Source organism: Wyeomyia smithii, chromosome 3 (genome assembly GCF_029784165.1).
Source record: "Wyeomyia smithii strain HCP4-BCI-WySm-NY-G18 chromosome 3, ASM2978416v1, whole genome shotgun sequence".
NCBI classification, from domain to species: Eukaryota; Metazoa; Arthropoda; class Insecta; order Diptera; family Culicidae; genus Wyeomyia; species Wyeomyia smithii.
In genome coordinates, this window is record NC_073696.1 from 84,139,765 (window position 1) to 84,164,848 (window position 25,084).

The 25,084-nt window shown below is 37.4% G+C and overlaps 1 protein-coding gene across 2 annotated transcripts in view; it reads left to right on the forward strand.

The window, feature by feature from the left end:
- Window positions 1-25,084, forward strand: part of LOC129730639 (proton-coupled amino acid transporter-like protein pathetic) — a 63,566-nt gene that overhangs the window by 22,245 nt on the left and 16,237 nt on the right. Inside the window, exon 1 of one of the 2 annotated variants that reach the window (XM_055690144.1) lies at window positions 696-1,120. The exons of the other annotated variant lie outside the window; for it this stretch is intronic. Within the exon in view, the coding sequence (XP_055546119.1) occupies window positions 1,070-1,120 (51 nt within the window). The 5' untranslated portion in view covers window positions 696-1,069. Of the gene's footprint in view, window positions 1-695; window positions 1,121-25,084 lie in introns of those variants that run through there. 2 annotated transcript variants of the gene reach the window in all.

Sequence of the window (25,084 nt, forward strand, 5' to 3'; positions counted from 1 at the left end):
ATCAGTTTGTGTGCAAGTTATGACGTTTGTAACTTGCACTCAAATAAATGTTGAAAAATAACACTTTATTATTATCAGGATATTGATTATTGCATTCGGTACATTAGCTATTAGCTTTTAAAAACTTCCACGCCTAAAACATTATATACCTGATTCAGTATGTACAGTAGGTACACCAGTATTTTATATAGGAGTTTATGTAGGGTTTATATAGGAGCGCAATGCATAAGTTAAATAATTAAAAACATTAATTTCATAATATATTTACTTAAAAAAAAACTAACAAATCACAATTATTTAATATATTGCAGTTATTTCATAACATGAGTTCATTAAATAAGAATGATATTAGGAATCTCATGTTATCTATTTTACAGTCTATTTAATCTGCAATATGTCATAAGACAAACAATACTTCTGACATCCCGTTGCGCAAACGGTATGTGACTCAACCTAACGCCAGCCGTTCCAATACTTACAAGAAACTCCTACAGCCTGATACATACCTACATACTATACATACAACTGTGTGTTCCCACACAGCATCGTTCATTCATTGCGAATCGTTGCATGACACCCTCTCAAGGAGCAGCAAGCGAACGCGGCAACATTAATAATGTGTCGCACGATTATATCGTTACACACGCACGCGATCAGAAGAGTAGTTGCATTTAGGTATCAGCGGCGAAAGGAATTGAATACCTAGCGTGTCGCACTCGCTTGTAATACTCGACGGTTGGCCATTCACAACTAGCACCCGCCCAAAACTGCTCATTCGTACGGGAAATCTCGTGAGAATCGGACGTGTTTGTCGCTCTCTTCCGGCCTGACACTCGCAAGCTTGCTGGTCGCAAATTCGCTCGCTCGTTCGGTTCGTGGAAAGTTTTTTTTCTCCAAATCGCAGTGGACACAAACGTTGTTGATAAACTGTTTACGTACACGTGGCTTTGAACGAGAACTGCCTGACAAAGTTAGTTTTGCATTCTTGGAAGGAAACAATTTAGAGTGTGATTGTAGAAGTGAAAATTTTGCGAGACGTTACCCAACCCCGCACAAGAGATAATTGACAATGGATAATTTCAAGAAAAAGACCACAGGGCGTGCTGAACTGGAGTACACGGTAAGTGGAAAATTTTAAGCGCGAGGATACAAGGATTGAATAATTAAATCTGGAATAGCAGGGAACGTCCAGCAGGGTGGCCTGTTGCAGTGCACTTGTCGCACCAGACAATGTCCGCGCACGATCAACCACCGTGTAAAGCGACGTTGGCATTGATCTTCTTTCACAAATGTAAACTTGAAGATAAATTTAGGTAGGACTTTTGTTCGTGGGAAAGCATCGTTCGGTATTGCAACGTGCGCTGCCTGCCGTGCGCTCCGTCATCGTGTGCGTATTGCGTGTCGATTTTGGGGGTGGGAGTTGGATTCTTCTCGCTGTGGGAATGACCGAGTGTTGGTGGTTGTGGGTGGTTCGACTGTGCCGCGTTCAAAAGTACGGTGGAAAATCGGCGTTTTCCATGATAAACGGCAGTTGGTAGAAAATGCAAACCGGATCAGAGAGTGGTTTATTTATTTTGCAACTGATACTTTGCTGATCAATGATTTGATACTATTTACGGCGTGTTTTCGATTCCGATCGGTTTCTGGGAGTGGATTATCGGAAAATAATCGTCACGGAAGCGCAAAAGTTAGCAGGAATTCTCGTTTTATAACTGGTAACTAGGCAACTCGTTAATTGGCTATCGATAATACATTCGTTAGGGGGCGTTATTTGGAATCGAAGTTAAATTGTGAATGTGGAATATTCAAACCGGTAACAGTCTTTCTATTTCATAATATCATTTCCACTGTAATTTTAAACATTTGTTTGAGAAACTGAAAAAATATGTTCTAGGTATATAATCGTAAAATAAAAATTGCGGAATAATCGTGTTCCCATTTAAAAATTGGAACACAAACACGATATGTAACGATTATCATGTACAGCCAAAAACCTGTGTTTCATCTGGCACGACAAATGTATTTTAATATTCTGCTACATTTCGATCCACTTACTAATATTTGATGTCTGTCTTTTGAGCCCCAGGCGTTGTTTGTTTTATTTTGTATACTTTCATCGAACCGCGGCTAAACAAATTGGCAAAACAATTTCCTTGCTTTCCGCATTCCTTTTTATACTAGTCTCTCGACGAATTGAACTTGATATTGATGCTCACTTGCACATCACCCACCCGCATGTTGGCAGCAATCTGTGCACTCAGTCAAGCGTTCGAACTCAATCTTGGTACGCCGAAAATCGAGCCCCACTACGCAAAACAACAACCTTTTTTCCCATCTCGGTGGACCAAAACACGAAAATAGCATCCACAGATTGTATAATATTTTTGTTGATATTATTTTCTCGAGTACACGAAAATCTCATGAAGTATTTCTCGCCCAAACTGGCCAGGAGCGGACCGCTTAGGAAGGTGTGTTAGGAAAAATGTTATATTTTTCTCTCAGTTTCGATCGCTCGCGGCGGAAAACGCCAACCGAAACCAAACGCACCATCATTGGTTAGTTCACTTGTTTCTCGAACAATAACCAAAAAATATGAAAAAACGGAATTTGTGAAGCTGACCCCTAAAAATAGCCAACCGTCAAAGTCCGTCACTACATTCCTAGGACGCGTGACGCACTTTGCTGTCGCGCAAGGGGGGCGCTCAAGTAAGCACTGATGTTCGTGCTTCAGTGGACTTATTTCTGTATTTGTTTTTTATTATTATTTGCTGGGTAATGGGATTGAGACTCTCGAACAACTGCTCAAGCTACAGTCATTGTTTTGGTTTTAGTGTTTGGATACCACGTGATTGATTATGTCTCGGATATAATTATGCTGCCTTCGGCCAATGAACTTTAAGTCTTCAAAGATATTGTGAAGACACAATTGATTTTCATGTTGAACATTCTATGTTTGATTCGTAGATTCGTGGAAAACAATTTTTTCTGAAAATTTGTACTTGGCTATTATTCTTTTTACTAATATATATTGTCGCATTGTTGCAAAATTTGTGTTTGTGTGCTAAATAACTAATATACTTACAACCTACTTATGCACTTACTCATTTACCTACTTACTTACTTACTCATTTCTTCCTTACTCACTTAGTACTTACTCACTTACTGTTTCACTTACCATTTTTTTTCACTTACTAATTTTTTTTTACTTACTTTTTCACTTACTTACTTTTATACTAAGGGACCGTCCACGTTCCACGTGGACAAATTATGGGAGATAGGGGGTACCAAAATGTTAACGCTTGTTAAGGGAGGGTGGGGGTAATGATGATATCCACGGGGACACGTTTTTTTTTCAAAAAACGGAAATCTGCCAAAAAAATATATTGACTTTTTTGAAAATTTTCACAGATATTTTTGTTTTAATCGTTTTCTGATATATTTTAGATAAAGTTGAAAACATATTATTTGGGCTTCTACGTTTTTTGGAAAGGTTCTTCAAACATGTTGAAAACATTTCAATATTTTCGGGTAAAGTAGGATTTTTTTGTTTTTTCTTGTTGGCAGTGGTACTTTTAATTTTTATAGGATAATTTTAAATCATTTTTCATAAACTTTGTTATTACACCTTTAGACACTTTCAACTAAGCTCTTGAGCAACTTGAGCTAAATTTGAATTAAGTTTCGTCATATGTCTCGTCTTTGTATAAACCGCATTCAGTTAAATTCGGAATCAATTTTTGCTTTGGTCTTTTCTTCTATTAGGCTGAATTAGAATCATTTTCCTCATGGACCTTTCCTCTCGTTAGAATTTCCTACTTTATTAATTAGAACCGAATTAATGATCATTTTGACTTTTTGTTTCAACTGTGTTTTAAAAGTAATTTCATTTTTTTCCTTCACGTGTCACTTCAAATTATATTCAAATATTTCTTATTTTGGTTTATTTCTGCCGGTTTTTAGGGAAATTTTTCTGCTCTTTTGTATGCATTCTTCCTTTTTTTGGAGACGTTTTAAAGTTTTTCGAGGTTTGGGATAGATTTAGGATTTTGATAGTAGTTTTTCACCTTTACTGATGCTGCTGATTTTTTGGACTTTACTATTTTTCTGAGAACTTGTATAACTGAAACTGAAAACAAAATTATTTACTTTCTGCTAATAATGGTTTCAAGCAGTTTTCTTTTGACACGTTTTCATGTATTTTGAGTTAAATTTGGTGTCATTGCTATTTTTTGAATCTTTTTCAACTTGTAGAAAAATTTCTATCATTTTCATTCAGCATCCGCAGAAGCTTTCAGTCATATTTAACTAACTGTTGAATCTTTCTTGTTTTTGATCTCTTATTTGATTTCTTCTAGCGAGTTTAAACTTCATTAGAAATTATTTTTCTTCTGGCCATTTCATGGTTTCATGATTTTTTTGAATTATGTTTTGACTATTTACTATTTAGTTTCTAATTTTGTTTCTCTAAAAGTCTTTTTAGAGCAGATTTTGGAGTCTATTGTGTTATTTTTCTCGCGTTCAAAGTGTTATCAACCATCCAAATCATAAATTATGATTATATTTCTTTTACTTTTTTCTAGAATATAAAGGCATTTGCAAGTATTTGGATTCCTTTGCTGGTTTGAAGAGAAGTTTTTTTTTTTTTTGCATCAACCAATATGAGATCGACATTTCAGTTCTTTTTTAACAAAAAACAAAAATTACAGCATAATTTAGAATTTGTTTCTTCTGGCGTGTTTCTCAAACCTTTCACGCTAAATTTTGACTTAATCCATTTTATTCATAACCAGAGTCCAGGGTGCTCAAAATTATTTATGTTATTTTTTTTGACATTATAATTGCCTAATCCCTAAAGAAACCACAAAATCAAACGCTTTCCATTTTTTTTTTGTAAAAAAATGTCCACGTGGACAAAAAGGAGGAGGGATCTAGATCTAGATAAACATTTTAAAAGGTCCTATCTGCTTTAATCGTTTTTCCGGAGCGTGTTTCTATTTGGTAATGGTTCAGCTTTAGTAACTTTCCCAAGCGTGGTTGTCGTTCAGAAGGCTAGAGTGATATCTCCACTATCAACTTGTGCAAATAACGTGGCATAAAAAGTGTTTGATAAGTTGTGGTGATTGAATGAAAGTGATCGATCAAAAATCGATCAAAGCAGATAGGACCTTTTGAAAGGTTTCTCTAGCAATGTCCACGGTTGTCCACGGGAGGGAACGGGGGGGGGGGGGGGCGCTCTAAAATGGCGATTTTTCTGTCCACGTAGAAAGTGGACGGTCCCTCACTTACTCTTTCACCTACTTACTTTTTCACTTACCTAATTTTTCACTTACTGACTTTTTCATTCAATTACGTTTTCAGTCACTTACATTTCTATTTACTTTCGTTTTCAAATATATATACTTTTTCACTTACTTACTTTTTCACGTACTAACTTCTTCACTTCATTATTTTTTATTTAATAACTCTTCCACTTACTTACTTTAAAACTTACTTACTGTTTCACTTACTTACTTTTCACTTACTAACTTCTCGTTTACTCACTTTGCGACTTACTTTCTTTCCCATTTACTCTCTTTTTCACTTACTTTCTTTTCTACTTACTTCCTTTTTCATTTTTGTTTCATTTTTACTTAATTTCTATCCCACTCACATTCTTTTCCACTTCCTTTTTTTGCACTTACTTTTTTTTTTTCATTCACTCTCTTTTCCACTTACTTGCTTCTCCACTTACTTACTTTTTCACCTACTTTTTCTCCAGTTATGTTCTTTTTCATTTACTTACTTTTCCATTTACCTTCTCTCCCATTACTCTTTCTCGTTCACTCGCTTTCTTTTTCATTTACTTTCGTTTTCATTTACTTTCTTTTTATTGAATTCCGTTTCTATTTACCTTCTTTTCCACATATTTTCTTTTCCACAAGTTTTCTTTTTCACTAATTTTCTTTTCCACTTACTTTTATCCACTTACCTTCTTTTCTACTTAATTTCTTTTTCAGTTACTTCTTTTTCACTTACTTATCTACTCTTTTCACTTATTTTTTCGACTTACTAACTTACTTACTTTTTCACTTACTTTCTTTCCCACTTACTTTCTTTTCCACTAACTTTTATTTCCACTCACTCTCTTTCCACTTACCTTCTTTTCCACTCACTTACTTACTTTTGCACTTTCTTAATTTTTCACTTACTTACTTTCCCACTTACATTCGTTTACTTTCTTGATCACTGCCTTTTTTTTAATTACTTTTTTTCATTTGATTTCTTTCCTAGTTACTTCCTTTGCCATTTACTCTCTTTTCTACTTACATTCTTTTCCACTTTCTTTCCTGTTCACTTGTTTCACTTACTTTCTGTTTCATTTGATTACTTACTTCCTTTTTTTCCACTTACTTTCTTATCCACTTATTTACTTTTCCACTCACTAACTTCTTCACTCAAATTCTTCTCAATTCACATTTTTTCCACTAACTTCATTTTTCACTTTCTCGCATACTTTTGCACTTACTTACTTCTTCACTTGCTTATTTTCTTACTTTACTTACTTTCTTGTTCATTTGCTTCCTTTTCCACTTACTTTCTTGATCACTTGCTTCCCTTTCCACTTACTGTCTTTTCCATTAACTTTTCTTCCACTTTCCTCTCTCCCAGTTACTTTCCTTTTCACTTACTTACTTGGGCTGACATAAATTTTGAATAGTTTTTATGTCCACGGTTATCAAAGTTAGCTAAAAGGACAGAAAATAAATAATACTGAGAAGAATAAAAAGGAATAGCTTTTATGAAAAAAATGTGTGCAAGTTACGACGTTTGTAACTTGTATGCCAAAGTGTGTTGAAAAATATCACATTATTATCATTATTAATCATTTGGCTTGACTTTTGATGAGACTTTCACTGTCACTGGACTTGTTTGTTGCTAAATTAAGCATATACTCTGTCGAAAAGTCAATAATATTACCAAAACGACTTGAAAATTTTTTTCTCCCCCTTCCTATTTTCAACAAATTTGTATCGGCCTTACTTACTTTTTAACCTACCTGGTTTTTTACTTACCTTCTCTCCCATTTCCTTGCTTGTTTACTTGCTTTCCTTTTCTTGTAACTTCCTTTTCATTTATTTTTTTTTACAAAGCTTCTTTACCACTTTTTTCCACATACTTTCTTTTCCACTTATATTCTTTTCCACTCACTTTCATTTCCACTCACTCCCTTTCTACTGACTTTCTCACTTTCTTTCTTTTGCACTTACTTAATTTTTCACTTATTCTTTTCACACTTACTCTCTTGTTCACTTACTTTAGTTTTTGCTTACTTTCTCTTGCACTTACTTTTTTGTTCATTGACTTTTTTTCACTCACTTTTTTTTTCATTTGAATTCTTTCTGACTTACTTTCTTTTCAACTCACATTCTTCTCCATTTGAATTTTTTTCCACTCACTTCATTTTCCACTTACTTACTTATTTTTGCACTTACTCACTTTTTCACTTACTTATTTTCCCACTTACTTTCTTTTCAACTTCCTTTTTGCCACTTACTTTCTTTTTCACTTACCTTCGTTGCCACTTATTCTCTTTTCCACTTACTTTAGTTTCCAGTTACTTTCCTTTTCGCTAACTTAATTACTCATTTGTTCACTTCCCTTCTCTCCCATTTGTTTTCTTGTTAACTTACCCTCTTCTTCATTTGATTTCCTTTTCATTTAATTTCTTTTTAACTTACCTTCTTTTCCACATACTTTCTTTTCCACTTACCTTCATTGACACTCACTTTGTTTTCACTTACCTTCTTTCCCACTCACTTACTTACTACTGCACTTCCTAACTTTTTCACTTACTATCTTGTTCGCTTACTTTCATTTTCGCTAACTTCCTTTTGCACATACTTTCTTGTCGACTGACTTTTTTCAATTATTTCCTTTTTCATTTGATTTCTTTCCTGTTTACTTCCACTTTTTTTTTCCACTTACTTACTTTTCCACTTACTTTCTATTCCACTAACGTACTTTTTAGTTTCTTACTTTTTCACTTGATTTCTTGTTTATTTACTTTTTGCTGTTACTTAGTCAAATTACCATCTACTGTCTCTTTCACTTACTCTTTTTTTTACTCACTTACTTAGGGGCCATCCACATACCACGTGGACAGATTTTAAACGGTATTGACCCCCTCCCCGTGGACCACTGCTCATATAAATTCTTTTTCTTTTGTATGGACCGTGGACATTATTACACATACGTTGAAGTTTCCGAAGGTTCAGACAAAAGTTTTTCAGTCCAGAGAAAAGTTTTCGTATGGAGGAACCTGAGTATAAAACCCCGTGCTTAAGACCTTCGATATCAAATGGCCACTTTCTACTAAGAATCGAGCCCATGACCACACGCTTGTAAAACGGGCTCTGTAACCTTGCGCCTACGAAGCTTCCCCACTTGTTTACTTATTTATAATCAGATGCTTACCTAATCATTTGCTTTCTCTATTATTCACTCGCTTTATCACTCACTTATTCGATCACTCACTCACTCAATTACTCAATTACTCACTTACTCAATTACTATCTTACTTACTAAATTACTCACTTACACATTTACTGAATTTCTCACTTATAAACATGCTTGGATAGCCACTAACAAACTTGGCTTACTTACTCTACGTCTGTGGCCTACTTACTTACTCTCTATGTTTAGCATTTTATGTTTTTTTAACACGTTTTTCTGTTCACTTATTATTCATTTTACTCGCTGTTTAGTCTTCTCACTATTATACTTATCCAACTCTATTACTATTTTTGCTTAGCTTAATATTCATGTCTAGCCTTTCCATTTTTAGACTATTACTTTTTCAAATTTTTACTAACGTATTAATTGATAGTAATAAATTTCAAAAAAGTAAGCAACGATATACATGACGGATAAGATGTTGGCAGCACCCTCTCGGAATTCAATACTACTTTGTGTGGGTTTGTGTGTGTGTAGGCCTTGAAAAACTAGGTAACTTTGCACACAGCATTTCGAAAAAATTATAATTTATTTCTAAGTAATGACGAGAGACAAAAATAAGTTGTCAAGTAATGGCTGTTGGTAAATTGTCTGAATTTTCATTTGAAAATATTAAAACTACACAAAAATTTAGGGAACCGTTTGACACATTATTATTTATTTAGTTACACAGTACAACAGAAATTTATTTTTCATCTCCTTCGACTTATCTGTATAATAATCGGATGTAATTCCTCGGAGCTTGCACCGATTCACCACAAAATGCAACAATGGCGCTATCATGAGTTTTTGAGGAATAAAAAAATTTGAATGTTTTTTCGACGCCATTTTGTTTGAAAGCCAAATAACCCTAAGAGTTTGTTCACTCAATAGCATTTTCCTCCTATCCGTCTTGAAAAAATAGATCTTGAATTGAACAAAAACTGACCTTAAAACGGTGATTCTACGAATACAGTTTTGGCATAATGTTAATATATTTTACAAAGCAAATAATAACAAGCAAATAATAACAACAAATATGTAGACCATTATGGACTTGCTAGTATCCAAATGTGGTATTCAAATTATGTCTTATATTGCGGTGGTGGTATATTGTAGGTGTCCAAATAACGTTAAATGTCAGCAAAATGTCAATTTTGCTTCAGTTTCGACGTATGAATAACTTATTCGAAATCTGTTCAAGGTAATATCAAGAGTGTAAGCAATACTAAAAGATACAAATACAATTCGTCATTACATAATCCTCCACCTTTTCCCGGGGATGGGGTCGTATTCTTGGCCAGGGTCGGTCAGAACATAAAAATCTCGCTCCAGCTATGAAACAGAATCATCGCGTCTTCGATATAGTTATTATATTTGAAATTTCATTTATCGGTTAATAATAGCAAAATAATTGCACAACATTTTTTTTCTTTGGCTTCTTTGTACGAAAAACAATTTCGTACAAAGAAGCCAAAGAAAAAAAATGGTGTGCTGTGTTATAGCGACTTTAACAAAGGTATGCCATTCGTCACTAACAATTTCGTAATTTCGTCACTTAATTTGATCGTATTATATTTCATTGTACACTAACGCTAGCTCAGTTCTCCATTTTTAAGGAAATTAAATCGAACTCGCCACTTCGTTGTTTTTATCCTCATCTCACCCGTATAATATTGTTTCAATGATCATCAATGCCGAGAAACCTGCTTTTATATCTTTCTACTTAAAAAAACCTCCTTCAATTAGGAAAAGCGTAATAAATTTTGAGTCTGAGATCTTTTTTGATAGCGTAGAAAATAGCACACCGACCGAAGCCGTCATCTACCTTATATAAATTTTAATCAAATAATGCTGGCTCTTGGTGTATACCACCGCATGCAGCAAGTATGCACTTCATGCTTTCCGTCTGCTGTGTTTATTGCCGTGAGTGATAGATTATTGGGAAGTCTGCAGTACAGACGGTGAAAAAATAATAAATCGCGCGTAACTTAATCTGAAATTACATACAACGGCATGAAAATTCGTCGTTCGTAAAGTGCACAGTGCAAAATCTGAAAATATCTTTGTCATGATTGATAAAAACAAATCCAGATTCGCCAAGCGTTAAGAAAACGACATAATTTCATGCTGGTTTTCCCCCAAGTGACCGACAGACCGTGCGTCAACACTGTTTACTAAACGACTTACTCGAAGCCAAGCGATGATTGCATTGAACAACTCGAAAGGACGAACAAACATCTTATCGGCATGTGACAGGCGTGTAGCGGCTGTCACCCGCAGGTGCGCCCCAAGATGGCCTGCTTGTATATACTTGTCGAAAGTGAAAGCTTCCCCCACGACGGAATAGAAATGTCGCAGTTAGTGATATTCTGAGATCCCGCTGATGGATTCGGAAACAGCCATTAGAATGGCGGACGTGCGATAATGACCACCAGCGAAACAAAAATTGCAAGCAAGCGTAAGCGTTTATCAGGCGAACCAGGGCGCACAAATTGACGAACTGGCGCTTCCATCTGCGTCGTCGGTCGGCCGCTTACGGTTACATCAGCAAACACACACAACACGTGAGTTTTCCGTACGTTGCTCCACCAATAATGAAGCAGCTAGCATAAACAAAAGCAGACATCAGAGGGAAAAAAACTGCTGTTTCATTTGAACAATTGCAACTGGCTGACATTAAATTAATGCAGGTTCGTCACTTACTTTCTGCTTAGAACTGCAATTGTGCTACACTCCGAATGCACCACTTGAATGTGTGTGATTCGTCAGAACGTGTGTGTGGCTGTCTGGGTCACAAATTAGTGCTGCGCTATTAGAGATCACTTTCTGCTGGGGTGGAATTCATGTTTTTATTTATAACTACGATTAGCGTAACCACATTTGAAATTGCAACCAACTCACTGCAATTATTGAATACAGTTCTTCAACTATACAAATAAATTCATTAAACTAGTTGTTACATAAGATTTTTACGTTTAGAGTTACTTTTTTTCATTTAGTAGTAAAATTTTCTTATGTTGTACTCTTCCGCCCTGGAAAAAGCGAAACATATTAAAAAATGCATAAAAAAGTTACCTGTAACACTTATGGTCATTTTCATCACCTTCAAGTATGATTTGAAATGTCAAAAATAAAAATTTCGAAGTTTTCGAAATCGGAAAAAGATCATAAAATTGAAACTAATCAAATCCCCACGTTAGTGCTATCTAAATAATTCCAAGTCGATTTTAATGGTTAACAAAATTCAGGAAAAGGCAGTGCTATTGATAAATATACGTCTCAAACCTTTAAAAACAAGCCCTAATTTTTGGTTGATTGAAAATTCTCGGAAACGAAAAGTTGATTAGTTATTACATTTACAAACACAATAATAGGTATACAAGCAAAAAACTTTAAATTTCAACCACAAAAGCATAGAAAAATGAATTAAAAATGAACAAATTTACAATAAATCTCGAATTATTGCTAGAAATAAATAGACAAGAAAATATTCCAGAACATCCTCTCAGTCCGCGATAAGTAAATGCAAATCCAATATGCGATCTAGCAAACCGCTGGATTTGCTCAACCCAATCCCCAAGTCAAACCGCACGCAAATTCAGATGTGAACAAAAAAACTAAAACTTCTTTCTTTAACCCACCGCTGCGAATCGACCCTTTATCAATTGGATTATGCTTCGTCGCAAAAGAAGTTCTAAAGAAAGAACTCCAATGACCTTGAGCATTGGTCCTTTCCCATGCTTTACTATACACGCTCACACAATTTTCAACAACGCAATTTGTTTCCCTTCTACCGCGCTGTCATGCAATGTTGTGGTTTGAGCCTGCGTCGGTTCTGTTTCGCCAACATAATTCTCAAAGAACTGCAGTAAAGAAGGCGAAATTCCGGTTCTGCCGCTTTCCAGGGTGACCACTCGTAACAGCTGTTATATTTCACAGGTCAGGGTTGAACTGCCAAAAGAAAGAAAAAGACAATTTTTACTACCATGTTTAGCCTAAATATCATGTCAACGGGAACGCATGGTAATTTGATTCCTTTACAACCTGCTCACAACCTCCTTCTTTTCGCAGCATGAATATTTAGAATGGAATCCAAACTCTACTGAAAGCTTGTTATCATCTAGCATTTTACCAGTAGCTTTCAAACTCAATTTTCACAAAAAACCACTATCTGTTCGATTTACTTGTGTTTGAGTTCTCGAAGTCGAAACATCAATCACGAGTATTTACCCACCAAAAATAAGGAAGAGAAGAGGTGGTCTTGGGGAGTTTACGAATGTGCGTCGCACGTGCTGCTTCTGTTTGGGTTATCGCTGGTGGATGTAGGATGGCACATTATTTACTGGCGCCAAGTGCGGAAAGCAATTTATCCCACGAACAAACAAACGAGCCAGTCAGGCGATAACTACGTGAAAGAGGATGACCTTAGCGGTATCGCAGAGGAGCAGCAGAGGCATCCAATCTCGTGACATTGTTCTGTTTTGCCGCGGTGTTGCAGGCTCGAGATGTTGCATGAAACTTTTGACAGTGATGTTATCACAGGCTGTTTTACCACTTCAAAACTTAATGTGATGAAAAGCTAAATATTGTATTTAGTTATATATAACAAAATGAATTTAATGCTGAAAAATATTTTAAAATAATGACGATATACGATAAAATAAATATCATGAAAGTTTCTATAAAACAATACCACTCCTTAATTTTATCACAAAAACCCCTGTTTCCGCTACACCCGCTTCTTTGGCAGTTGTGCGATCATAACGGACGAAGAGAATTAGATTTGCACTCGATTGAACATAATGATGAAGTGTCACGGGTGAATCTGATATTGAAAGCAACATTTCATACACATGCATTATTTTGAAGGCCACCGCGGTAGAGCGGAAAATTGCGGCTATTGTCATTGACTACGCTGTTAGTCGTATCATCGATATCCAAGGAACTGGAAATATGCGAGACATGAGAAATACATACGGTTCTAACTCGAATTAATAAATATATTCCACATATTGTCGGTATTATCTTTGCCCTGAAATGAATTCATAGAATTTTTGTGTTTTATTCGAATCCAAACGAAAAAAAAAACAAATCTTCATTTATTTTTCGCTTACAATCATTTTTATCTAAATTGGTTTTCATAATTGTGAATATTCCTAATAAAATCACAGACGAATAACTGTGTACTAGATCCAAATACGATTTCCGACAAATGTTGAAAATAATCAATAAAATCTCAAAAATAAGGAATACACTTGGTAAAACCAGTAATTATAGAAAACGAATCGTCCTGAATTTGAGCATTTTTTGTGTCACCCTTTGTTCCCAGCTATTCTTAGACTTTATCAAACGCGGAAGCTGTCTTTGAAGCTACCTTTCAGATATTTTTGGCTGTCCGGTGCTAAGCAAAAAAATAAACAACGTGAATCCACCTACTGGTGTTAGCCTGCCCACCTCACGTAGTGCCATATTATTTCCAATTTCTCGCATTTTAACTGCTAGCCAGGAGTTATTGGCGCTTTTCACATAAAAAGTGTATCTTTTATTACACGTTAATAGATTTGAGTATTTTTACGACTGGGTTTTTGTATACAAACACTATATAACCCCTATTGTGTTGGTTTCACATAATATTACGGAATAAAACTTGTTCGTAAGTTGTAAACAAAATTGTGTATGGGCTGCATGCAAGAATATCATGCAACTGAATGTAACGTAGTAGAAAAACAACAATTTCTCATACTTAGTTTCATAGTGTTCAACCGCACTGTGGCATATTTCATGTTTAACAGAAAATTTAAATACTAGTATATCTAGATTTGGCAAGCGTGAACAAACGGAATTCAATTGCCCTTTTAGGATAAATTCGTAGCCTTTTCTCAACAAGCAAAGTATTGTGTATACTAAAAATTTTATAAAGAGCACTCATCACAACCGACAAAAAAAGCGACACTAACAATGAAAATTAACACATTGCTGTCGATCGTTGATTCACGGCCAAGGGCTCGACGCGGACAGGGCGAACTAATCACATACACGGCGACATTTTTCAGTTACGCTTTTTGTGGAAGTGTGGACACCTTAACCTTGCCCACTTCGTACCGGGCTGTTATCTAGCGAGCGACTTCTGTTCTGTGAGTACTGTGTAAATTAGAGTTGCGTTCGTTCCGCTACTATTTGACACGTGCGATACCGATAATCCGTGAGCCCTAGCGCACACACACGATACGTTACTAAAACCGCTTCAAACCGCCGACTCGAAGTGCCAGAAGTGTGCTTATCGCGCGAAACATTTATGGTGCAATTTATGTTTATCTTGCATTTTGTGAGAGCCTGTAGTACACTATAAACCAATTTTGAGCTTGGAAGTACTACTGGAGGGTTCGTCCTTAAGCAGCAGCAATAGTTGCAAATAGTAAATGCAACTTTCAGTTGACTTTTATGTGTATTTTCACAAATTTTTGGGAGCAGTTTGTGCATTACGTGTCGCGCTTTTTCTAATCTTCGTAGCTGACTCAATTAACTAATAATTATTTTCCATTATACTTTTCCGAACCTTTACTATGTGTGTGTGGAAACCTGTTTCTAGATCGCTCTGTTTGACAATGATATTGTGAAAAAATTTCTGCAGCTATCAAAGTTTCGGGATCGTGAAGGTGTTAGTTCGGCCGACCTTACAAAAATCCCTTGCAGAATGACTGAGTACTTGAAGTGCATTCCGGAGTCATTTTCCATTCGGTAAGCTCTGCTTTAAAATAATAGACTTTAGATTTGATACATCTATATAAATGAAATATTCACCCGAATTTAATTATATATTACATTTTATTGATTCGATAGAAGGGTGATCATTAATAAATAATTAAATGAATAAATCTTACCATTTAACTGGAGTCGTGATTCATTTTTTCTCGAATAGTACTACAATCAATCATTGCTGGAAAGGTTTCAAAAAACGGTACATGAAAGCATAACGAGTTCTGATTGAGAAACTAACACAAAGTTCAATGGAAAAACATGTACCACTTTTATTCTATGGGAAAAATAATAACAAGCAGAAAACGTTGAGAGCAAAAGTGCTACATGTCCCGTCTGAGCATAAAGGATGCATTATAGCTCGCCTATCTTAGGACATAGAACATTCATGTCTTCTGCAGAGTTGTCCAAGTGATTGAGTACTATAGGATGATGATCTGTTTGTTAAGGAATTCTGTCACTTCATGGCGCTATTGTATATGTATTTGGTAATCTAGATCGACTGGGGCCAAATTAAAGGAAAACACCATGGTAACATCAGGATTCTTATTTGGCCGATAATAACTACACGATGGATCCAGGTTCAACTGTCGGTAGACCTACCGGTTGCCCTCCGGGTCCAAAAATGCTGTAGAAGAGGAAAACTGAAAATTGTTTTGGCTATAACTCTGGAATAAGTTATCAGTTCTCGATTTTCCTTTGATATTATAGTATATTATTGCGCTCAGCATCAATTTATACAAAAAACACTTTTGCTCTCAACGGCTAATATGTACCTAAGTATTCCCTAAAATTTGTTGACAAAGTGCCAAACTATGTAGTAATAAATAAGCAATATGTTAATCGATTCCGAGGTAAATACGATTTTCATTGCAAACCCAACACTAAGAAAATTAAACTAAAAACAATAATAATGATGATTTAAAAAACAAAAACAAAAAGTTATAGTAATTTTGATTGCATTTGCGCCATTTACGGTGAAAACAGCTGCACTGCATTTCAGCCATGCATACAATCTATTATGCAAGCTTTCATGTGAGAGGTTGACGCTACTCTTGATTGTCATTGCCAATTCTAACAATGGTCACAACACAATTTTGGAAGTAATGAAGAGTTCACTTTTTAACTGCCTCATGCCTGTGCACTATGCTTATCTCTAGTAGTACACACAGAACTTTTCTATATTACTTTAGAAGAAATAGCGCAAAATTGCCTTTTAGGTAAGAAACCTATTACTTAAAAGGCAATAAAATTCTTCCCGAGTCAAGTAACAACACATACTGTCATATATTTAGCACGTGATACGGAAGTACGACTATCTAATAATGTTCGTTTCAACCACATGTAAGATTTTTTCTGTCGAAAACTGCTCCCTTTCCATCACAAATAAAAAAAAAATCACACACCGTCGCATATGTTGCACATATTCTTTCTTCAATCTCCAATTCATCCGGTGTGCGTGTATTAGTTCGCTCGTTGTATGCATACGAAGTAGAGAAAGAATATGACAAGAGCAGCATTTTCCCCGTCATAGAGTATGCAAACGTTGATGATTTCAAAGACTTGAAATGCGTCTTGAAATGACATCACGATCTGTAAACTTCGTAAGAGAAAAACAAAAACATTCGCTTTCTTGCAAGCTATATAAAACACATACTCATTGGTTCATGGAAACTCATTTGCACTTGTTTGAAAATACAAAACTCGTACCCAGAACAATATTCGCAACTTCGGCAACTCTGGACAGACAGTATTACATATTTCCATTTCAAATAAACACTGGGGGACGAAACTAAAGTGTTTCTAATTAGACATTTGAGGTTGACGGTTGAGATTCTGATTATGTGTGGATGAAGGCGACATAAATGAACCTAATCGTTGCATCAATACAAATGCAACGAGTGAAGTCTTGCTAACACATGCATTGCGGTGCTTGGCTCTCTGTTCTCCTGCAGAAACATATACAAACGTGTGCCCGTCATAATTTTTGTTACTTTTCGGTTATTACTTTTTGTGTATAATGCGCAGTCATAAGACACAATAAGTAATAAAAAGTTGCCCTAAAGTAATAAAATATTCCCCGTTTGCGTAGGGTGTAGCGTTTTATTGTTCACTTTGAATATCACACGTAACTCAGTAGTATTGCTTACACCATTGAAATTAATTTTATTTACGGAGGATTGATTGTGCACTTAAAAAAGCAGTGTTGCTACTTTTCCAAACTTTTACAATGCACTTTTAAAGGCAATTTTTGTTTTGCGATTCTGTGTACTGTTTGCTAGAAACAAACTATTAATTTCTTTCTGTGTTAACTCGTCGTTACCTATCTTCAGTGGCGTAGCGTGACTGGGTGACACCCGGGGCGGCCAATTTGCGGTTGCAGTAAAATTATCTTGCAACCAATAGGAGAAAATGTATGTTATTTTCGTAGGTTTCACCTCTCAAGGATGACACGCATGATAAAATTTTTTTTATTTTCGCGGATGTCACCCTTCTAAAGGTGACATGCATGGATATATACTCATGGGTGTCATCCTCTTAAGGGTGATACACGGGGCGACCGATCCTCTTGTCATACCTCCACCATGCTACGCCAGTGCCTATCTTCTTTTTTCACCAAACTTTTAGCATAAATGTCAAATGACATCCAGAACGTTTCCAGTGTTGCCTGCTATGTTGTAACACCTTGACCCGTAATATTCGAATCTCCAACATCACCAAGTTGACCACACCGCGTCTCTGCACGCTGCCATCAGCTAATCTCACGTCCGCCTGTCTTATCCGTCCATTTAAACCCTATACTGTCGCCTTCACAATTCCTCTTTTCCAGCATTTACCGTCTTACCGTCAACTGGTGTTCATGGTTGACGGTAAGACAGTAAATACTGGAAAAGCACCTTTATCGAGCGATTTTTGCTCACCGAACCACTTTGTTCGCTGATTCACTGTGGGCAGGAATTCCTTGAATCATCTCTCCCTCTCTCATCTTGTCGATATCTATAATGTGAACGTTTGTACATGTTCTGTAGAACTTCAACCTGGTTTTTGCGATTCATCGTTCACTTCAAAATCAGTACCGACTACTGTTCTTCGCAGAAAATGGTTTGAATTTTATACTTCAGTTCCACTTCTCTTCTGTTTTCGACGACCAACCGTTACCTCTAGTGGCCTAAGGTAATGAACCCCTACCGAGCTGAACGATCGCAAATGAGAGGTCACTCGCTCAACTGATGATAGAACCATTCTAGGGAATCGTGACTACATCTGTTCACACTGCACCATGCATTGAATTTCTTAGCGCAGTTTTAGAGTTCTAAAATCACTGTATCATCTCGTTGAACACGGTTTCCGTATTCGCATGCCCAAATTGCTCGTCATACGCAGTACACCCTTGTCGTTAAGCACTGGTGAACATTTTTAGATACGGCTACTCTTCTTTAAATCATCGGTCCCCTGATCTGAATCGCATTTGGAACGTCACAGATACTGGATGATTATTTTGCCGTGGATGGTGGAAGCAGCCCCAGTGGGTCGAAAAATCCCATCACGCAGCTGACAGGGTGTCTTTTTGTTGGTCTCTTATTTTCGAACAGGTACGGCAGAACCTTTCCGTGATGTTTTGTTGAGAAGGCGAATTCGTCCAATAGTGGATACCAGATCACTCCTAACACTATACTCTCCAGTTCTTTATTAGTCCTGGGCTGGAGAACGTCACGTCGATGATCGACTTCATATCATTTTTGCTTTGTTTCCAACGTTGGCCAGATCTAGGTAGAGCTTTGCCAAAGCCTCCAACAAGATCTGACCCCTCTGGTTTGTAAAACGACTTCCCCCTCAACAGCCCAAGCGTTAAAGTCGCCCGCCACCACCAACGGTGTAAAGTTTTCCGAAATATACCATATACTTGGGAGACTCCGCGCAGTCCTTCGCTTCATGGCCTGCACCACCACTTCGCCTGCATAACAAGACTTATGTCCTCCCTCGAAGCACCGGAAGCAAATTTTCGGTTGCTGTAGGATGGTCAGAGGGCATACAGACCAACCGACCTTCAGATTACCTTCCATTAGTGCCAGTTTAGCATCCGCTGACAGTAATCGGAAGGTAGCGGAGGCGGACTGATTCAGTAGCAGCCTCCACCCCGCACTTCGCATTGAGGGTTTGTGCAATGTCGCACCCCTCGGTGATTTCGTCCAGGTTTTGAAGCTGGAGAGTTACCTCCAGTACTCGAACTTGCATATACTTCTCCAGGGCCTTTTCGGCTACCGTCAGACCGCTGGAAACCGGGGGGGGGGGGGGGTCTGTCTGTACCTCTTTGAATGCAGTCACCCTCCTGGTCCTATCCACTTTCTCGGCCGCCTCCATTCGAGCTACGAGCTCCTAGTGTTTTCTCCTGGCTTCATCGATAGTACTCCAAAGCAGGAAGAGGCTCTGCTTCAAGTCACCAGCGTTATTCCGCCTATTCACCAAGAACTCGATTTTGGCGTCGAGTTGTTCGGACAGCGCCACCAGTCTCGACCGCGTGTTCATACACTTTTCGTCAGCCTTGACTAGCAAGGAACCGTCTACCGATATGTCCGATGAGGACACGGACGTATTCGCCGTTTATCTACCTCCGGACTACGCCGCACACGTCTCCGCCTTTTTCTGCGGAGACCGCTGGATGCCACCTCGCGTGAAGTGATTTGGTAGTCCCTCCGCACCCGTCAATAGTTTTGTACTTGAATTTATTTTTGTTAATAGGGTCTTCCTTCCAGCCGCTATCCTTGGCCATGATGGAGTCACCAATGTGGTCCCATGGTGATCTATGCCGAACCAGTGAGGTCATGGCTAGGGTACGACGCAAGTCAGCAACAAGCAGCTGATCCTATTCCTGCCTGGTTCCCATCAGGCAATGGTCTCGAAACGTACTGAAAGGCCTGTCAAGTTTCATAGGACGGAGTCTCCTGCACCGGGTACCACCTCGCCGTTTCAAGCCGTTGCCACACCAGGGTTAGGACCTTACTGGCATCAGTCCCAACGGGCGGGTTAGTGCATCTTGGTGATGGGAGCGGCCCTATTCGCTCCGTCAGAGATGCTTCCGGGTGCTTGAGGCTTTTGTGAAGAGTCGACTGTCCCGTGTTCGACCTTCACCACCCCTAGGCGACCTCCCGCTGCTTGTCCGGGACTGTTAGGTACTGCTAATGGTCAGACATGCATGTGCCCTCGACGATCGCCACACGTCGACCCGCAGTGGCATGCAGCTCTGCGGAAGTCTTTATCTGTAATGTGGTTAAAGCTATCGTATCATTCAATGAATAAGTAAGAATTAAAAAATTATGACGTAGATTATGTCGTAGAACGAGTAAATCTTGATGCATACAATCAACTACATTTTTTCAAGAATATAGCTCTTAATAACCACAAAACAAAATTTAAAAATGAGTATTGCCCAACCTACGATTTTCATATGTTATTCTTCGTAGAATGGTATTTTACCGAATTCCAAAGTTCTACAGCTTGAAAATTTACCCTCAATTTTTGCGCACGACTGGAAGTCTCCTTTGGATAAGATATTTATGAATGTATAGTGAATTAAAATGAAATAAATAATTGTTAGGAGAATACTTCTGACGAAATTTTGAATCTATACCCTTAGACTCATAGAATCTTTTGTCTTTTAGATTCATTAAATAAGGAAAAACTAGATTTGATGTTTTGGGAGTTAAATATTCACTCTCTCCAGAAGCAATTCAGTAACCACAGAAATACTAGAACCACACCACACAACAAAGTTCTATCAAAATTGTGCGTAATACTTGAAAAAAAAAATTCAAAATACAAACTTTCAAGAAGAACTTTTCAATAATTCAAAAAAATAAAGATCGAAAAAAAATGTTGAACCAAAAAGCGAAAAATCTACTCAACCAGGAAGAGATGATTAAAAGTGTCAAGTTTTTAGAACTTTTTGAGATAGGTAACAACATGAAATATAAATAATGGATTATTTCATACACAAGACGTTCAAAAATGTGTTATGGTTATACACTGAAGGTTTCATGTGTCCCTTAAATAAAAGTGTTCGGTTTAATATCTCAAGTAACACACAAAACATGTTAGAAAATAAGTAACAACGAAAGTAGTCATATAAATGTACTACAAGCGCAATTGAAAACTTGTGCTATTATATTGTGTTTGAAGTTGCTTTTCATCAGTAATACAACCGCATTTCGAAAACAAGCTCGTTTTTTCTGGTTTTGGAGATGTTTTTAATAACATGAGTGCAAGAATGACAATCACTATCACTTGGTCTTTTCGTAAGACGTTACACCACCTAATAACAACACTACGTACCTGTAAAATGCTTTTCCTTAGTACAATAGTCGTAGCATTCAACAGCAAACTCAAAATAACTTGATCAAATTAATATTTAAATTATATGAACGATTTGTATATTTATTCGAAGCGGGTCGAAACGCGCCATCCAAAGATAAACACAACGCTTGCAGTGTAACCAATATCACTTCAGTTTTTTTGTTATTGTATATCTAACAACGTTTTCTAGTTTTGTTAGATTTTATATCCAGAATACGTAGAAACTATGCGAAAACAATTTCAATATTCAAGGGGAAGAAACAACTCTTTTTGAAAAGTTGAATATTATTTTTGTCATCATTTTATAATCAATTAAAACTGCCACTGATAAAAGCAATTGTCGATCTAGTTGCACTGCGCAGACACAACACATTTGCGCATGCGCTTGTTAACAGTTGTCATAGCAACAGATTTGCGCATTGCCGTATTAGTACTCGAGATGTATTTTGCCACTTAATTATATCAAGTTGGCTTGCTTTCATGCAGTTATCGGTACTTGTTCTACTAGACTTCATGTTTTGCGCTTTTCTGGTGATATTGATGGCATGGAATAGGTAACGTTAACTATTCTATATCAACGTGTGTTACTTGGGATGTTCTCAATAGAAAGATTGGTGAATCTGGTATGGGTTAATTGAAAATTTATATCATTTTTTGCGATTCTAACCGCTTAGATTTTAATTTTGCTTGGAAGTTCGATCCTACACCAAGTGGCAGGATTTAACAGCACATTTATATATTTTTAATTGCATAGTCAGTTTTCTTGAATGTCTTAAAATTTTTGAATATATATATTTCAAAATACACCTTATTGAACAATTTTCTGCATTCTAAAACGAAACAACACTCAAATGGTTGACTAATCACGTGCTATTGTTGCTTGCTGATTTTCTAAATAAAAATATAACTCTATTAACTGTCAGACACATGTCATGCGAACACGGTAACCTCGCCTGCTCCAGTCGCCCTACAGTGTGTGGTTAATGAATGTGCAAATCGCTTTTTCCTTAGAATTGATGATAGCCGAGCGTACATTCCAGCACTATTTGTTCTACGCGACCAGGTCGAATCTGCTTACCGTTGCACTTTCCTTACCGGACTTAAGTTCGTGCAGAACAAAGTGCATCACAGCGAAGTGAAATGGTTACGAGCTGGCTGCATACCTGCCCGCGAAGTATGTATAGTTAGGGTGGTCAGCAAATGAATTTACTTTACTCAACGTGCAATCGATTTCATCCAAACTAAGATATAATTTCCGCAAAGTTTTGAAGTACTTTTGTGTATAGAAAAAAATCTCAACCTCCCAAATGACAGAGCCACCCTCGTATGCAAACACATATGAGTTTCGCAAAAAAGTGTCAACTCGATGGAACCGAGTATTTATATACCACAATAAGCATTTTGCCATACTGCATTTGTTTGAACACTTCTAGTGCGTCTGATGTCAGCCAGCCAGTGGAAATTTCCACTCCGAACTATAATTTAGTCTACCGGTTAGCGGTGAACTTTCCGAGAGTTTAGCGAAACTTGTCTAGAAGCTTCGATGTCGCCACAGGAAACTCGACTAAGGTGTAAAAACAGACGCTCTATAGATATGGTATAACTGGTGCCTAGTCAATGCAGGCACTCGGGTACGGTTGCGCTGTGAGTGGGAGCGGAAAAAAACCGCTTAGAATTTTATCAGAAGAGCGATATTTGTTATGATAACAGCACCGCCGAGGGTTACGATGTTGTTCATCATTATCGGTAGATTTCCGTGCCATGCCGTGTAGAACACGGCAAGAAGTGGGCATGATTCAGACTATAAAAAGTATGATGTAGTTTTCCGGAATATTTCCAATTAGTAGGTTCGGCTGAATGAGTCAAAATTCCTTTCGAGCGACCACTCTAATTTGAAGTTTCATTAGATTGTTTATCAAGCACCAGGGATCAATCAATTAGTTTTTCTGACTCAATAAGACTCTATGCCTCGTTCCTGAAAATTTATTTACTTTAAAACCCCGATTAACCAATTCCCGCAAATTAAATTCCACCGCCACACTAATACGGGTTGAGATGTACGCAAAAGTAAATATTTGTTGCGTGTCAAAATTGTACAATTCCGCAGATCTGAACACCAAACTGTTTGCGCGTTTGCAAGTACATCTGCTCTTGATTTTCATACACATACACACACGATCAGCGTGGCACACGTGCGCATGCTGCGAGTTGCGTGAATTCTTCGTGCATGATCATCACGCAACCGTGCGCACGCGGCCTGACCTCAATTCGATCAATGACTCTGGGAGAACAGTGACAGTAAGAACCAACCGGATGGGACAAGGGCCAAGAATTCACAATTACTAAGACGCCGATTATTCCGTCCACAAGAAACTTAGTGACCGATGGCACTTCCGTAAATCAGCTGCGGATGGGTCGAGGTTGGAATTTCAACAATTCAATGATTCGAGACACCGATTTCAGCTGTTTTCGCTGCATACGGAAGCGTGCGCTGGCCATCGCACTGCAACATGTCACAGACTGTGAACCGACCTTCAAAGGTTGTTCGTATAATAATTAGCAACTCGACAGCTAGTAGCGCCAGCCGTTAGTAGGTGGCCATTGGCAGAGAAATTCTAAGTAAATAAACCTCCTGCACCAGTGTAAACCGGTTCGGGCGGTTGGCGCTTCGCCGCGAAGCCGCTGAGTGTGATTAATTTGCACTCTATGCCACGAGAGCTGACCGATATTGATCAGGCATGACAGCGTAATGATAGAAAATTGCAACTTATTTGCATATCACCTAAGGCAGCACTTGTCAACACGATGCTAAACCGTTTAGCGTAAAGCAAATGTGTTGGGTTAAACTGTGCGGTTGTGGGAATTGTGAAATTCTGTGGTTGGTCCATATCTAGTAATAGGTTGTGATTCACCGTTTGATGCAAAAAGTTTGGTTCACCCATGATCAAATCGTTCGTTTTTTTAACGAATACTGAAACTCTTATTCGGAAAACAAACTAGAGGATATACTTATTCAAATCTCTACAATGCTTAAAAGTATGGAGAATGTCAAGATCCAGTTTAATCTCGGAAAACTTTTTCGTTTACCTGAAACTTTTTCGACTTCGTTTCTTGAAAGCCGGTTTTCGAGTTTGTCGAAGTAAAAAGTGCAGTTTCAAAAATTCATGAACTTGCATCTGAAACTAGTTGAATACACTTCTTCGTAGTGTATCCTTCCTTCTTTTCAAGGTACTCTCCCTTGGTAAATTCTTCGGGACTTTCAAAAGCAAATGGTATTGTAAAGATAAGGTTGTCGAAAAACTACTTACCCGAAAATTTATGGTGTTTCTTTCAAATATTATTTGAAGTACTTTTAAGTAATAATATCAACATTTTCGAACTTAGTTATCTGTATAAGGTCCTATTCAAGAAATTTACTTGGTTAGTGCTCCTTTTTTAGCAATGACATCATCGAGACGACACCGAAAGCTAGAACACGACTTACGAACGTAGTCCACCGGCA